Source organism: Anabrus simplex, chromosome 1, assembly GCF_040414725.1.
Source record: "Anabrus simplex isolate iqAnaSimp1 chromosome 1, ASM4041472v1, whole genome shotgun sequence".
Taxonomy (NCBI): domain Eukaryota; kingdom Metazoa; phylum Arthropoda; class Insecta; order Orthoptera; family Tettigoniidae; genus Anabrus; species Anabrus simplex.
The window spans coordinates 1,542,768,104-1,542,786,305 of NC_090265.1; the positions used below are offsets into that span (position 1 = coordinate 1,542,768,104).

General features: G+C 39.3%; 1 protein-coding gene across 6 annotated transcripts in view; it reads right to left on the reverse strand.

The window, feature by feature from the left end:
* LOC136858486 (protein vav) overlaps window positions 1-18,202 on the reverse strand; it is a 705,311-nt gene that overhangs the window by 582,378 nt on the left and 104,731 nt on the right. For all 6 annotated transcript variants that reach the window (XM_067138064.2, XM_067138062.2, XM_067138063.2 and 3 more), the window contains one exon: window positions 10,211-10,334. In XM_067138064.2, the coding sequence (XP_066994165.2) occupies window positions 10,211-10,334 (124 nt within the window). The remainder of the gene's footprint in view (window positions 1-10,210; window positions 10,335-18,202) is intronic.

Genomic DNA, 18,202 nt, shown 5'->3' on the forward strand with positions numbered 1-18,202 from the left:
AATGAACGGAGCAATTAAAATGAAATGGGGAAAGCTCGATTGTAAACTTGAATTTAAGGACTCCATGATAGGACTAGGAAGTGACAGTTAACTTTAAAAAGGGTATCATCTAACTACAATAAAAAGATTGAGAATGGTTTCCTTTGAAATAATGGCTAGAAGAGCAGTTTATTACGCCATCCGACGTACGAAACTTTGATACATTTGACAATGATGTTTAAATTTTCACACACGTTACATAAACAAATTACTTGCTATACCGCAAGTGGTATCAGTATGTTGCTGGGTTGCTCCTGAAAGAAATTACAAATGGGGTAAAACTTATGGATCGATTACATTTGAATCGAACCGTTGTTCAAGGAAATGGCTTCCTTCTATCGGGAGCCCGAGCATAACCCATGTTACGGTCGGCTTCTCGATTTAACCAAGATGACGTACCCCGGCTATATACATTTTTCCGAGACCGGTACTCGGACTGGGTAATGTTCTCGTGAATTATGAAAATGTATTTACACGGACAGTTTCTATCTTACGATGTCCAGCTGATGCCACACCACTGAATTAGCATTTATATTTTATTTACACATGATCTGAAATATTACAAAGTAGCCTCGGTAGACTACTGCTACAGATGAGATAACGAGAAGCGGTGGGAAATACCGTGCCGAAGACCTTCCCTCGCATCGCAAGCGAAGTAAACAAACACACCAAGTATAACTGTAACTTGTCCCGTGTGGAAACCGTACGATAACGAGGTAACAAACGACTATAATATTTATTATTCTTATTTATTCAAACACTCGAATAGAGGGACGTTGTCACCATATATTTAATTCACTATCGTCAGAATATTCATTCATAAACGAAATTATCATCCTTGAAATTATTATTATTATTATTATTATTATTGTTATTATTATTATTATTATTATTATTATTATTATTATTATTATTATTATTATTATTATTATTATTATCAACGGTTCCTGGCACTGTCACGTTTGATTAATATCGTCATTATTATGCGGGACGCAAACACAAATGGTTATTATTGTTATTATTATTATATCCCTCTCGTGATTATTTTTATTATTATTAATGAATAGGTGACTCAAGATATTATTATTATTATTATTATTATTATTATTATTATTGAACCGGTCACTCAGGATTTTATTATTATTACTGAATAGGTCACTTCCGCCAAAATACATTAAGATATCGGTCGTGATTACAATTATTTTACTGATCAACCAACGACATCATTACTATTTTCATTATTATAATTATTATTAATCTGACCGCGATGATTTATCATCGTCCTAACGTTCTTATTATTATTACCGGTCGCATATTATCATTTAGATTCCCGTTTAACATCTTTATCAACGCTCATTTAATTAAGGCGGTCCAACCTTTTATCTGCAATATTTATTATTATCATCACGCCATCATGATTGTCATCACTCGTCATTACAATGATTACACTATACGACCATTTATGTGGAATCTGAACTCTCATTATCCTTAGATCCGTAGTATCTCGACGAATAGCGGTGTCTGTTTATTTCGTAAATGCTGTCACGGGTTCGAATTCTACCCGCTACGTAACTCAGTATTTCTCTGTGACACTGCCCGTACATTTTACATTCATTTCAATATCTTAAGTGTCTCTCGTACGGAATTTATATCCCTTTCTATCTCGAGATTCCTTTATTCATTTATTTCTCATAGAATTATCAACTGACTTATTTATTCCACTTCTGACATCGTACGACCTTTTATTATCTGACTGCAGATTCTTTAACATTTTTCTATCTCATTTTGATCTACGCCGTAGTTCGTTCTCCACAAATAATCGTAACATTTTGAAATTCTACTTACCAAAATTTGACAATCATGGTTTCGTAATATTAGTCCTACGTGTTCCGGCTAATGAATTGCAAATTTAAGACACGACATTTATTCGTAAAAAAAATATTGGACCGTAATTTAAACCACACGTTCATTAACATGTACGGATTATTAGCACAGTTATTATATTTCAATATTATTAATTGATCAAATTAAATTATCACACACTTTAATTCCGAATTAAAAACATCCCGTCATTAAATGATTCCCGATAAACTCAACACCTTATCACTTAAATTTTATTATTACGCATTGCTCCCTAAACTTCCAATATCTCTTGAATTATTATTAATATCGCTTCTCACAAATTTAACTTCACTTTGAAAATATGAACACACTGAACAACAACAAAACACAGCTGGCATGACAAAGCTGGACTTTCCTTCAATGTCATTACATAACTCGTCGAAATGACTAACAGAAAAGCACAGATCGGGTCTATTAAACTATGATAACAAATTCAAATGTAAAAATATTCATGACTACAAAGAAAATATGAATGCATGCATGACTTAACGTACTACCCTATATCTACAAAATTTACATATACAACAAACCGAATACATAAAAAGACCCGATTATTTACGTTGTTATTACTTAATCCTGTCCGTGCTACAAATTTTGGATGGGATCGTTAAGCGACCCATCTTGTTACAGAAGGTAACCAATTCTAACCAAATTATTCCCATTTTCCCAATCACGCTAACATTTCCCAAATATTATTTACATTTTTGGTACTCATCTTAGTTATTGGTAATCCATTGCAGCTTGGCAGATGAGAGGCTCCTTTCGGCCCCTATCCGCCGTACTACTCGTCCATTCTTGATGGAGTAGTTCCACAAATGATTTCCTGGCACATTACCATTTTTACACTAATACCTTAACTATCACACTACTTTAACACTGGCAACGTTAACACTGAAAAAATGATTTTTATAAAACAAATTAATACCCTAGACCCAAAATTTAATATTTTACACTGTTTTAAGCTTCGTCCAATTACCGCACAAAGGACATGTTCACGTACAACGAGGTGTCAAATTATTCGTCCGGCACGAGTTATATTGTCCGACGCGATACGCCCGACGCAGGTTTCCCTCTTGAAGTGTTCATGATAGCGGTTCGATCCTCCTAAGTACAGGCTATTATTTCCCAGGTACTGTTCGTCACACAGTATTCTATTCTTGCACTTAATGCTGTGCAGTTGAATTTTATATTAGTCACTCTTGCAATGCAATTAATTAACTTTACTACGATACTTGTAACGGGCACACACTGTCCAGTTCACGGTTTTCGAGCGCGGTCACATTTTATAAGTACCGGCGGAGACTCGCACCAATACATGTTGAATTACTGTAAGGACGACAAGTTTGAGTTCAGCTGCGGACGGTCGTTCAGCTTCGAAGTACAATTTCAAGTCAAGCGCGGACGGTATTTCCGCTCCGAAGTTTAGTTTCAAGACAAGTAAGACTAGCACAACTGCTAAGACTGCTCCGACTGGTAAGACTGGGGTAATGAGTGTTCCATGCGCTCGTATATATTGACGAAGCTTTCCCTAGCGCATTAACTGACGTCATATCCATGATGGAGGGGTGGATTTTTAATATCGGCACTTGCACTCCGAATTGGACGTTAAAATTTATATCAAATTAATCCACTCCGCTAGCATATTTGCTGGATTAAATATGAACTCCTGACGATCATAGATTTAGGAGATACGGGTGGATTTAGCTCCTCACATTTCGCGCCTTTGGAAGCGTCCCTTACAACGTGGTTTTCGTCCAGCCAATGACATTCAAGCTGTCTGGTTTCCAAGAAATCCAGCCTTCAACTATTTAATTTGCCCATAATTATCGATTATTTTTCCATGCGTGACATCTAATAAGTTCATTACATTTATCCGTGTACTCACAATAATTTATTACTGATTACTTTTGAAGTTACGAGAATATCTCATCCATCATTCCTCAAGATGGTATCCCTGAGCCTCCCAATAACTTTTTGCGATTGGCCTACAAGTGGTCACGTGATTTAAGTTTCCACCTGCGATAACCTAGGCTAGCGAATGTCCTCGCAACCACTGTACTTTTCCATTCAACCTTTCCTGGAATTCATGACGTCGCGGAAGTTTCCGTCCGCCCAAAATATCCCAGCGCACTACTCATGTGGCAAGCTTCCATTGTCTCAAACTACCCCCTTCTCTTTCTGACCATGACTTATTTGTGGACTTGTATTTTTCCTGGTCTCCAAGCTAATGGGCTCTCCTGCTGTGAAGCAGCTAAATTCTGTTGTGTCGAGCTAATCCGTCAGGCTCCAGTCTGTCGTGTTCCTTAGCTCATATTTCAACACTACACAGATGAAACATTTTCAACTACACTTCTGTATTTCAATAAATGTACTATTTCCCTTCATAAATCAAATCATGATTGACTTTGGGCCTAAGTCACTCGGGTTCAGTATATTCCTAATGCGATTCGCTTTTAATGTTTTATTCCTTAGAAAAGTTAAGAGTAGTTCTATGAGAGGCACTGCTGTATTTCGATTTAAATCGGGTTCACAACACGATCGAAACAAACACATTCTCACATTACTGCGTATAATTACAGATCCTAAATGACCACCGACCCATATAAAAACACTCACATAGTTACATTCTAAAAATAAACTAATATGTATCGTCTACTTTCATGAAATTACACGGACTGAATAAGAAAACAACAAAAACGAATAGGCTCATCATTTTCGGTTGGAAAGAGATCTTTCTTAACCACAAATTTAAATTCGATACATCCAACAGTTTGATCTTTGACTTCCAAATTTTCCCGAAGAATATTCCTTACATCTATTTTCAGGGAATTTAAAAGTTGTAATATCCGCAGCTGTATAACTCGATCTACAATCACGAACGCAGCAGGAACGACCCATTTTGTGAAATGTTACAGCACGGCAATATAAACACTATTATACACTCAAAATACCATCATATACACTACTAACATTACTCCATACTAATAAACCGTTACACATTACTATTTCTCCAAATGTATATTTTATACTTCAACTAGCTGATGTACCCGTGCTCCGCTACGGAATTCTACATTGTACATGGAATTCTAGTGTACACATTGTGAGCAAGATTGTATTAAATTGCATAGCTCTTAACTTTACCCTAGAAACGCGACGGGGAAGTCACCCAACATCTTTTCTCGTTATGAAGACAGAGTTAGGGAATTTTCACAGTAATGGTAGACCCTCTTGTATACCATCAGTCGCAATCAGGTTGGGGAGTTTTCATCATAATTGTAGATACTCACTCTCCACCTGCTTTTTTACATCCTCAGAAAGACTGTCTTAGTGGTTTTCCCAACTGAAATGAACATATATTACAATGACGTCAGTAGGAATGGCGCGAATTAAAATCAATGCTTTCATATGAAATACTCGATCAAATGAAACATCACACATTTTCTCACTTTTAACGAACAGCACTACACTGCCGAACTAACAGTCCAAAGTTCCAGAGCTGGAATGACCAAGCCGTGATTCGCGAACACTCTTCGTCATTTTAAGGCGCGGAGAGGTTCGAATAGCGGAGACTCCCAGGGCCAAAACTATGCCCTTTTACTAATCTGTTTCCTAGGAGTACCCGATGAATCGGAAAATATCAATTCACTACACTGGCGGCGGAAAAACTATCTGACTTGGAGGGAAATTTTCCCTCCAAGCCACAGGAGGAACCCCCTCTTCACTGATAATTTGGAATAAAATGAATGTAGAATTTAATAAAAGTGAAGAGGAAGAAGCTTTTGTTCAGAAACGGCTCTTTTCAGGGTTGAATTTCGAGTTAGTGAATTGTGGTGCTATAATTTGAAATAGGCCTAAATTGTTATTCCAGACCAGGTTATACTACTACTACTACTACTACTACTACTACTACTACTACTACTAAGTCAGCCTCTGCCTTAAGTATGCACACTGCTCATTCAAAACAGCGCGTCATAGTAGGGATCGAATAACTGGACTACTATAAAGGTACAGAGGTTGTGAACGGGGAGCGGGATGTAAACTACTGCACATACAAAATCTCAGTATGGAAGTTTAGGCAAACGCGGAGAAAATAGACAACAGGCTCGGGGTGGGGGATGCAGTTAATTGAATATAATGAATTTGCCCATTCAACGCCCCGTACTACTGTGCCATCATATCACCGCACGAAAAGAATGGTAATAATTAACTGCGCTTGTGGAAAAGTGGTAAAAGCGTGGCAAAAATAAAATGCGTTTAAGAAACTATAGTGGTCATTGAGTTACCTCAATTTAGGGTTACTGTTTTAATCAGTAACTAATTTCAATCTGAAAATTATTTCAATTTACCAGCTGTAGGAGAAAATGTGTGAACCAGAGGAATGGCATGCTAAAGAAGAAAGTTTTCTAACTCCCCGGCTATTTTCCGCCAATATTCAGTCAGGCTATTATACTCGGTACGCAGCAGTAATCCTATCTATCGCAGTTGAGAGGCAGCATAAGAGACAAAAAACATCACAACAAACAATGGTCAATGTAATGTTATTGTTGATCAATGTTATGCGCTTTCGATATTGTAGGCCTTCACATTAATTTTCTTCCGACTCTGAAATACCACTCATCATAGTCGATACGGTAAAACTAAATAAAACATGAAAGTTCGGAAATTGTATTCCCTGTAACTTTTGGTATCTAGTACTATTCGATAGGACCAAAACATAGGTATTTAAAAATAAAATTTTAGGCGCCTTCCCCTAAACTACAATTTCATACGGGTGAATAAAATTGTTTATGGCTTAGACTGTAGTTTCTTATTCCCCAACTCTATATACCGATTTTCATTAAATTCTGTTAATCCATTTTCTCGTGGCTCGGCGTCGATATTGACTTAGCAACAAAAATACAAATTCATGAATATCTGTTATCATAGCCGGTACGGTAAATATTTATAAACCGGGCGAGTTGGCCGTGCGCGTAGAGGCGCGCGGCTGTGAGCTTGCATCCGGGAGATAGTAGGTTCGAATCCCACTATCGGCAGCCCTGAAGATGGTTTTCCGTGGTTTTCCATTTTCACACCAGGCAAATGCTGGGGCTGTACCTTAATTAAGGCCACGGCCGCTTCCTTCCAACTCCTAGGCCTTTCCCATCCCATCGTCGCCATAAGACCTATCTGTGTCGGTGCGACGTAAAGCCCCTAGCAAAAAAAATATTTATAAAACATAAATGGTTGGAAATTTAATTCTATATAACTTTGGTTATGTAGTATTTATCGATACAAACCAAACCAAACCAAACCCCATGGCACTACAGCCCTTGAAGGGCCTTGGCCTACCAAGCGACCGCTGCTCAGCCCGAGGGCCTGCAGATTACGAGGTGTCGTGTGGACAGCACGACGAATCCTCTCGGCCGTTATTCTTGGCTTTCTAGACCGGGGCCGCTATCTCACCGTCAGATAGCTCCTCAATTCTTATCACGTAGGCTGAGTGGACCTCGAACCAGCCCTCAGGTCCAGGTAAAAATCCCTGACCTGGCCGGGAATCGAACCCAGGGCCTCCGAGTAAGAGGCAGGCACGCTACCTCTACACCACGGGGCCGGCATTTATCGATACGACTACTAATAATATAAATATTTGAGATTTACATTTTAGGCCTTCCCCTAAACTACCATTTCATTCAGTGTGAATAAAATGATTTATTGCTTAGATTGTAGTGGCTCATTCTCCGATTTTGTACATCAGTTTTAAATGAGATAGGACCACTAACGACATAAATATTTAAGAATAAAATTTTAGGCCTTCCCGTAAACTACCATTTCACTCAGCGCGAATAAAATTATTTACAGCCTAGATTGTAGCGACTTATTCCCAGACTTTGTATACCAATTTTTATTAAGATAGGACCACTAATACCATAAATATTTCAAAATTAGGTTTGAGGCCTTCCCCTAAACTACCATATCTGTCAGCATGAACAAAATCATTTATGGCTTAGATTGTAGCGACTTATTCCCCGACGTTGCATACCGATTTTCATTAAAGTAACTTTAGCCGTTTTCTAGTGATGCGTGTACATGCATACAGACAGACAGACAGACAGACAGACAGACAGACAGACAGACAGACAGACAGACAGACAGACAGACAGACAGACAGACAGACAGACAGACAGACAGACAGACAGACAGACAGACAGACAGACAGACAGACATTACGGAAAAGTAAAAAGTGCCATTTCCTTGTTACTGTGGACATGACCGATACAGAAATACCATTCTTTTCAAATTTTGAGTAATGTACAGAAAAAAAAACTCTTATTTTATACATATAGATGCCGCGATCAAAATAACACTTTATAACACAATGTAAACATACATATGAACCAACCACATATCTCAAAACGTTCGCCCACGGAGGAGTCATTTTACTCCCAATCGATAGTAGCATTAAGGTCTGATATACACTGACTTAGCAAATGTCATGGGATAGTCACCTAATAGCGTGTGGAGCCTCCTCTGGCCCTGCGAACTGCAGTGAGACGCCGTGGAAGGCTAGTCGACAAGTCCCTGGCAGTCTTCTGGACGCAGCTGACACCAAATCGTTTGCAGAGCGGCCGCCAATGCTGCCTGTTCGTGGGTGCAGGATCCATGGCACGGAGCCTGCGTTCCAGGACATCCCAGATATGCTCGATAGGGTTCATATCGGGGCTCCTAGGTGGCCATGGCAGTCATTCGACCTCCGCTGCATGTTTCTGGAACCATTCCCGGGCGACGAAGGAGCGATGTGGTGGCGCGTTATCATCTTGAAACACCGCAGAACCGTCTGGGCGCTGGAAGGCCAAAAATGGGTGGAGATGGTCTCCGAGCAGCTCAACCATTCAAAGTCTCTTCCAGAACAACTAGGGGGCCCATGCCATACCAGGAAAATGCACCCCAGGCCATAACAGAGACACCAGCGCCCTGGACCACACCTTCGAGGCAGGCGGGATCCATCGCTTCATGTGGTCTGCGCCATACACGGTGCCTCCCATCGGCATGGTTCAGTTGAAATCGTGATTCGTCCGACCATATCACGTTACGCCATTGTTCCAGTGTCTATCCCTGGTGACTGGCGACAAATGCGCGTCGTTGTGCCCGATGACATTGGGTTAACAATGGCACCCGTGTGCGGCGCCGCCTCCCATACCCCATAGAACCCATGTTCCTACGGACTGACCACTGGGAGACATGTCTAGCACGGCCTATGTTGAATTGAGCCGTGATTTGTTGCACGTTTGCACGTCTGTCACTATTGACAATCCGTCTCAGATGTCGCCGGTCACGGTCATCGAGGGTGGCTAGACGGCCGGTCGTTCGTCTGTTATGGATGGTGATACCCGCATTGAACCATTCACGATACACCCTGACCACGGTTGATCGTGTGAAGCCGAATTCCCGCACCACTTCCGAAATCGCACTTCCCATCCGTCGGGCACCGACCTCCATACCCCGTTCGAACGGTGTCGGCTCACGGCGACGTTTCATGTTACACCTGTCACATGCACAGCCACTGCTCACAAGGTCTCCTATACAACTGCCGCTGGCACAGGGGGCGTGTGGTGCGCAGACAACACACCTGCGCATCAGTGCTCCGCTATCCCATGGCATTTGCTCAGTCAGTGTATTGTAGTCGGTCTTGATACAGCAGATAAGGAAATAGTAAAGAGAGTGACTTGTAGTTCCAAAGTTCTACAACCTCGCTAGACATCTATTTCGGCATAAGAATTTGTCTATGAGAACCAAGATGACTCTGTATAAGTCACACATACAGTCTAGAAACATGTGTATTAAAAGAGAAGTTAGTAAACTGCAGGCATATGGAATACCGTTTCTACAAACTTCCCACCAAAAAACACACCAGGACCATGTAAGGAACGATGACATCAAACTGGAACTGGACTCGATAAAACAGAAGCTAAAATCTTTTAGAATAACGGGGTGTGGACATGTAAAGCGAATGCCTGGCACAAGAACACCACATGCATACCTAGAAAGAACGGCTGAGGGAACAGGCCAGTTGGAAGACTAGGAAAAGATGGCTATACCAGCTGAGGGAGGATGTGGAGAGAAAAGGAGGGCATTGGGAGTCAGTGGTGAGAGAGGCGGCATTTCTGGACAGACAACGATGGCAAAAACTCATTCAACCCACCCTACCTGGAATGCTGGAAGAATTCTACGATGATGTTGATGATGTTCATCACTTGAGTTATATAAAAGTGAATTATAGTAAAAAATTTACCTGGGGTGACTGAGGTCGTTTAAAAGCACACAGTTTTTGGTAGTTTTCTTCATAGCGAACACTTGAACGGTAATTATTATATGATAATTTTTCTCTAAGTTCTTGGGAATATCTTCCATCATCTCTGAAACAGAAATGTTTAAGTTACTCGATATGCTTAGCCTATGTTTAAACTGGTTTATAGTGTTTGGATTAACACTTCTTCTTTTTAATGGTTTAGTAATTCAAGTTTGGTACCTTATCATTACTTCAAAAATTATATTCAGTGGAAATATTCTTCAGGATCTATGTGGTCATCCTTAAGTATGGGCAGATGTCTCTGTTTGATATATATATAGTCCAAACTGAAAGAGGTTCTGTTATTCAAGGACACGACACAGGAGAGAAAAGACAGAACAAATCTCTGGAAAATAAATAACAGACTGAATACAGCTCTGGGGTAGGGTTGCCAGGTGTCTTGTATTGTATGGGTTGTCCTGTATTTGAAGCTAGGGACAGCCAAAATCCTGTATTTATGGACAAGGAGAATACCGTATATCAATTTTATTATATGATTTATTGCTTTAATTTAAACTGTAAGGATATTGTAGAAATATCACTTCAAATAGTGAGAGACAAATAAGTACGGTAACATCACATTATTCACCACGCATTATCCTCACAGAAGAAATTATTATTATTATTATTAACCCGCGAGTGGTCGCTATATGAGATTTTCTCTCACATTATTTTTTATTGTTATATTACTTCACAGTGATGAAAGGGAGGTGACTGTTCCCTCTTCTAGCTGAGTTTATAACTGTCGTGAGTAGAGCGATTCACATTTGAAGAGTAAGCACCCTCTCCCCTAGTCAGAACAAAGGTTCCTATGTGTCCGTTCGCGCTGCGTGAGAGTTTCTCTCATCGCGCGACTAATGACGTTGGTGTTATTTTGAAGTGGAGCGGGAAACTTACTCCTGTTGTACGCGTTAGTTTTGTATTATGAGCACTTCTTGTTTTGAAAATGTTATTGTGTTCAGAAACCTTGCTTTGTACGTGAATATTGCTAGATATAATGCATGTGTTAGATTTTATTTTTTACATCTTCAGGACTTGTCCTCGGACACTCCCGGCGCTAAAAGCCATACGCCATCTCTCTCTCACACACACACACAGCTAATCATTTCATTTTATCTGAAATGTATAAGGTAGAACTGTGAAAAATGTCATATTTATTTTAATGTGAAAGTCTCACGCGCGACCACTCACGTTACATTTCGGCTAGCGACCACTCACGGGTTAATAATAATTATTAACAAATGCATTGCAACTGGGAAATATCCCGTGGGGCATTGATCAATTAAATTAGTGTGATAACAAAATAAAATAAGAACATGATTACCCAACAACAGCATTAAGTTAAACAACAAGTACAACGACTACAACAATTCCATGGAAAGAAAATACATACGTTGAATTTTTAATAATGACAACTATTTTTATTTATATTCATAGCTTACTTCCAACGTTAGGCGTTTTTACAGGCCTTCGAAATACTCACCACCGTTGTGTAGCACTCCTTCCTAGCGATGTGAAAGCCGTTGGATGCCGTTGAGAGCACCTGATCTCTGGAGGTCGCGGGCGGAGTGATCGGTGGCCTGGAGAATGTCATCCATTGTGCGGAAGCAGACCCCTCGGAATGGTGCTTTCATTTTAGGGATGAGATCGTAGTCACAGGGGCTGAGATTTGGAGAATAAGAGGGTTGGTAAAGCACTTTCCAATCCCAGCGATTAAACAAGTCAGTCACAGCTGGTTCATGCGGCCTTACATTGTCATACAGAATGATGGGTGGGTTGTTCGGGAAGTGTCCTCGCTTTCTTTTTAGAGCTGCTACCAGGTTCGTTTGCGAAAATGCACAGTAATACTCCGCATTAATGGCACGTCCTTGGGGAACGGTATGCTTTATGATAACACCATCTCAGTCATAGGCAACGATCAGCATGGCTTTCACACTGGTTCCGGTCGGCCGAACCGTTACTTTTCGCGGTGACCCGTGATGACGCCACCCGTTTGATTGGCGTTTCAGCTGTGGTTCAAAGCTCTTGCCCAGGTCTCGTCAATAGCGATTATCCGCCGAAAGAAGGCCTCACCTTTACGTTCATAGCGCTCCAAGTGCGTACGAGGTGCACTATATCGCAGCCATTTTTGTTGTCCGGTCAAATCAGGTGGAACCCATTTGGAGGCGAGTTCCCGCATTCCCAGAAGCTTCTTCAGGATTTTCCGCACAGTCGAAGGCGCCAGCCGTGTATCTTTGGCCAATTCACGAATTGTGGTGTTCCGATCCGCCAGCACTAATGCGCTCACATTCTGCACATCGTCATCACCAGGCAGCGGCATGTCTGTCACATTGTCTGTCGTCTTTGAAGCACTTGACCCACCGTGTTGCAGTACGGTAAGGTAATGAATGCACTTTCACCGCAAGCCTCTTGCAATCCTTTGTAACACTGCCTTGCATTGCGACCTCTAGCGCACTTTCAACCAGCTCCCTTCATCCTGCTTCGAAAACATTACAGCTGTACTCCATGAGCGCGATCTAAACTGCGTTCTTGTTGTTGACGCTACACACGTGCATGGCGTGTGGAGGGTGAGTTCATTTACGCTGAGGGAGGGTGGGTATCTAAGCTACCTCAGGTATACGGTATATTGCTTGGCTATGATTCACGGCATTGTTACAGCACAGTAGCCACTATTAAAAAATCAACCCATGTATTACAAGAAGTTTAATATTCGTATTCCGACATCATTATATACAAATTCACATACAACTTAAGATTTTCTAGTGCTTAACACTACGGCTTACAACACTATAGGCTGAGATTAATACTAGATTAACATTAAAAGTGATAATAAAGTACAGTTAAAACATAATTACCCAACAACAACAACAACAACTAAAACTACAACAAGAGTACAACAATCAATTCCATGAAAAGGAAATATTACAAGAAATACTACTAAGTTAACATTCTAAATCCAGCATCATCACATGCAAACATACATTTCATTACATACATTACATACATTACATAACTAAGAAAATCGCCCCAGTTGCTAGGTTACTGAAAAGACTTAGATATTTAATCCCTAAACACCTCCTCCTACAAATTTATTATGCACTAGTACATAGCCACTTGCAGTACTTATGTGTAATTTGGTCACATTGTATAAAGTCTTCCCTGAATGAACTAATGGTGATACAGAACAGAGCAATAAGGAACATATTTATCTTACCATTATACACCCCAGTAAAAGACCTATACACGCAGACTGAAATTCCACCTCTCAGCATAATTACAGATCTTAATTCTGTCTTACTAATGTATAAAATAAAAAAGAAACATAATATTTCACAACACTACTTTAATAACCAATTCAGACAACCACAGGTATCAAACTAGACATGCAGATGACTTGGCCTTGTATCACATCCACTCTTCAAAATATGGGAAAAACAGTTGTAAATTCTCAGCAATTCAAGCATACAACAAACTTCCTGCTGACGTAAAAATTGCCCCTACTTAACTTTCAAACGAAAGGCAAAGGAAAATCTATTGATTAGATACTTCATAGGTGAAACAGAAATATGTAATGTTTAAAACAAACACTCGCCCCGCTTTGTCAATCCTGTAGCATTGTTACTCACTTGTAGTACTAAGTAGTTTAAGTATTTTAGTATAATTAAGGAACTATAGAATGGTATTTTATTTTTTACACTTTCTGTATTGATGTCTCTACTTTTACTGTTTAAGTCACCTGATTATATCATTGTAAGTATTCAGAGTTTGTAGATCCGCCATTGAATATATTATTGTACAATTCCTCTGTATGAGCCTTTGGCTCGTTGAAATTAATTATTGAAATAAATATCTATCTACTTCATTCATTTTGCACATACAAATAGGACCATCTGTAGGGCTATGAGCAACAGCTTAGCAATGTTGAAACAACAGATACGGTACTGCAAATTCCCTTAATTTAAGCAATATTGGGTATCGAGAGCATTTCGATGGGTAGCTCTATACCGATGGCTAGACGAGGAGCAGAAAAACTGGCCACCCTAGTGTAAGTGGACTTTGCCACATAATGCTTGATCATTGGCCGTTGGCCTAGGTGGAGACAAGGAATAGGTCGCGAATGTCCAGATTTGGATAAGGAACATGGTGTAAAATGAAAACTAAATATATAGGGCTGTGTAACAATGCAGAGACAATCAAAAACGATAATGAATTTGAATTCTCGTATTGCATTAATGGTTGTTACCCTGTCCACTGGCTATTCACTTGTGTCCACTGCCGTGTTTACTAATTGTAAGACACAGAGACAAAAGAGTTAAATTTGTTTAGATGGAAGTCATGATTTTCAGTGTCAGTTAATATAATGTTTAAGATTTTCAGTCTGTCGATTTCGAGATATAAATTTATGAAAGCACTAATACATATCTGAAAAAGGAAACAGTTTATTAACAACAGAATGACATATTTCAATCTATAGGAACATCCTTACATTCAATCAAATCACTTATACGTCATGTATATACTGTACAAGAACAATTTGTTCATATTGCATAAACTTGCCACTGATATTGAATGGGTGATATTATGAATAAGAGTAAAAAAAGCATTTGAATGTTAAAATCTGTGTTCAACACCTTCATAACTGTGAAAATGTTTTCTGAACTTATCTTAGTGCGTTTATTTGTCTCTATTGTGTTCTAAAATAGTATTACTGTTAATAAAATATTATTATTAATACCACTACATATGCTACTCCCTGTGGTTCATCTGGGTGCCTGTCTGTTAAGCCTTCAGCCCGAAGATTGGTCGGATCCTCTAACAGCACCAACCAAAGGTTATGCAACCTCAAAACTGATGGTGGCACCATAATAAGGCATATTGCCATTGCTGTACTCGCTGAGCCAGAAAGTTATATTGCAGTACGAATAGCCCTATGACTAGAATCTTTCATAATATTCACACAAGTCATGCCTTGAATGTCATTACTCAGTACCACCACTGCCTTTGTAACGTACAGGCCGTACTGTGCAAAGCGCGCCAAGCCTATCAAGAGAACTTGTGCCAGCCACGGCGAAAATACAACTATACAAGTAAATATACAGTAATATTTTCATTTTCTTTATATGAGAACAGGATACCTTTATGAAAAATGAAATTTTCCAACCGAAAATGTACCTGTTACGAAGAATACAGGAGTAGGCTATATTTTACTCAATTTCCCGAGCTAACGGTGAGTTTGCTCTTGATTCTCTTGTTACATACATTTATAGCAGGTCGTTTTATTGTTGATACAGAACAAGCACAAAAGTAATATAAATGGTTGGTAAACAAGTGAGCCTATATGGTTACTTCTTGGGTTAATAATGTTGAGTACGCGCTGCCTTTTCTCTCCAAAATTAATGCGAGTAAAAGCAAAACCCAGTCTATAGGCCTAAGTGTAGAGCTAAATGGAGTTTATTAAACCAAACCTTCTGTTAAACGATTTAGCGTTTTTATGTAAACATTTTAAAATATTAAAATTAAACTATTACTGGTAGATAACATTTAGTTGTTAGAAACAATGGAACTTAATAATTAAGGCATTATGCCTGGAGAAATTCCGTGAATGTGGGAAATAAGTAAATATTCTTCCTGGTCAGTGCATTAATATTTGTGAAAACATGGGCTATTCATAAACAAAATACGATTAAAAATGTTTTCATGGAAGAAAGTGTGTCAAGAAAGGCTTCGAAGGATACTGCCAGACGTGTCAAGAAAAACCAAGAAAGCTACTGTATTTATGGATATCTAGAGATACGTCTCCATATTTTTATTAATACATAATAATTATTTGTCGGGTATATTTACGAGTAAAACACTCAAGCTTTGACCGCGTGGATCATTCTTCAAACCTACTTCCTAAAATTACATAGACCTAATTTACGATAAATGATGCGACTACAGGTATTAATGGTCTCTCCTGTTATTACAAGATATTAGAATCATTTCGTACTGACGGTTTTCACTTTACAAAGGAAAAATTAAATGTATCCTCCTAATTCAACACAAAATATAATTCCATCATTAGACGGAGCAATGAAATTCAAACATATTTCGACTCGTTTGAGCCCTCTTAGTGAAATAAGAGGGTTATAGTAATCTACATAATACAAGCAAAAAATGTGCTAAAACATATTGCAGGAACAAAAGAAAGAATAATGAGACATGACGGAAATAAAAACAATAACAATATACAATATTTACATCACTAGATGCAGCAATAAATAACTCACTGAGACAAATTCAGTGAAAACATGTTAATATAAAACATAATTGAATCCAAAAAGTGTGCTAAAACTAAGAAGAAAATAAAATAAATGCTACTGACGGAAACGAAACAATAAGTATTAATGGTGAGGTTGCGGATCTCATATTCTAAAAATTTTAGTTTGATAACAATTCAAAAACAAGACGAAATCACTGTGTTGAAAATTCAGGCTCACAGTCTGTCTTTGTAGAAACACCATCACCACGAATGGCTAGGAGGGATCGTACGAACGGGACCGTTAACTTTGAGAAGGCCAGGCCGGTTCGAGAAGACAACCACCTTTTAAGTACTGTAAGTTTAAAGGTTTCTTCAAACCCATTTCACATATTTTTACTTATCAGCCCAAGTTTCTCACACAACCTCGCTTTTTCCATTACAGATTGGAACTTCATTGACGGTTTCCAGTATGGTTACTTACAGTTTACCCTGCACCAGTTACTTCTGTGCCACACCAAGGTCTCCTTGGATCGCACTATTCTATTACCGCATTCTTTGTCGATGTCTATGACAACCAGTCTGTATAATGTTCACTTATGTGACGTAATATTCAATTTAAATGGCATTTCGTGTGGAATTAGTGTCCGCTCTACTGGACTCCCTGCCTTGAGACAATATTGATTATTATATAGAGCCTCACGGGCTCTGGCCATCTGAAATTGTCAAAGCATTTCTCTCTCTCGATTGATTATTCTATTTCTCTCTCTTGAAGAGGCAACCATGTCTGGTGTGGTAAGGATTGAGATGCTGGACCGCGGCGAAAAATGTACGAATTTAAATGGCATTTCGTGTGGAATTAGTGTCCACTCTACTGGACTCCCTGCCTTGAGTCAATATTGATTATTATATAGAGCCTCACGGGCTCTGCCATCCAAAATATAAGATATTCATTACACTTTGGGGTCTGACATAGTTATTCTGATCTTGTTCTTTGATTTTCTGTTCTGCAGACTGTTATGTATTTCGCTCTATTGCGAGCTATATTGTAGCCCCTCAAAGCCTGAGTCCCAACCAGCATTTATCTCAGGGGGTGTTACGGTCCGAATCTATCGTAACAAATAAATAATAAACAAATCTGAAGATACTGAATCTCCAATTAAATATGTGGGCTCCATCTAATCAGTACTACAGGGTTGAACGGGACACTCTAATCATTAACTTTAAGGCTCATCATAAAAACAAACTAAAACATATTAAATCAGATCAAAGGGAAAATGGAAGGCTCCGTCCTAGGAATGGGGACGGGTACTTTAAACCAAGGCCTACACCGCTGGCTGCGCAGTAGCGTGTGACTGGGGAAGAGCTGCCCATGCGCGTACCACCATGTTGCGGGCACTCCACAGATCGCCGAGGAGACCGTAGTATGGAATTCATGCATTAACTTACATTACGCACGAATGAAAACACCTGTCGACAGGTTATTTTTATTCCTGCGACACAGGATAACACGGTAAGAACAGATGTTCATCAGATACATCCGAAATAAAATGTTAAAAAGGCGCCGCATTAGAAAGAAAAAGATCCGTACGGAAATTCCCGTCAGTTCGCAAACCAAAACTACTGTACTAATTTTAAATCAAAAGCCTCGCAGAAATTATACAGAGCAATAATCCTGAGGTCTGAACAGTACCAGT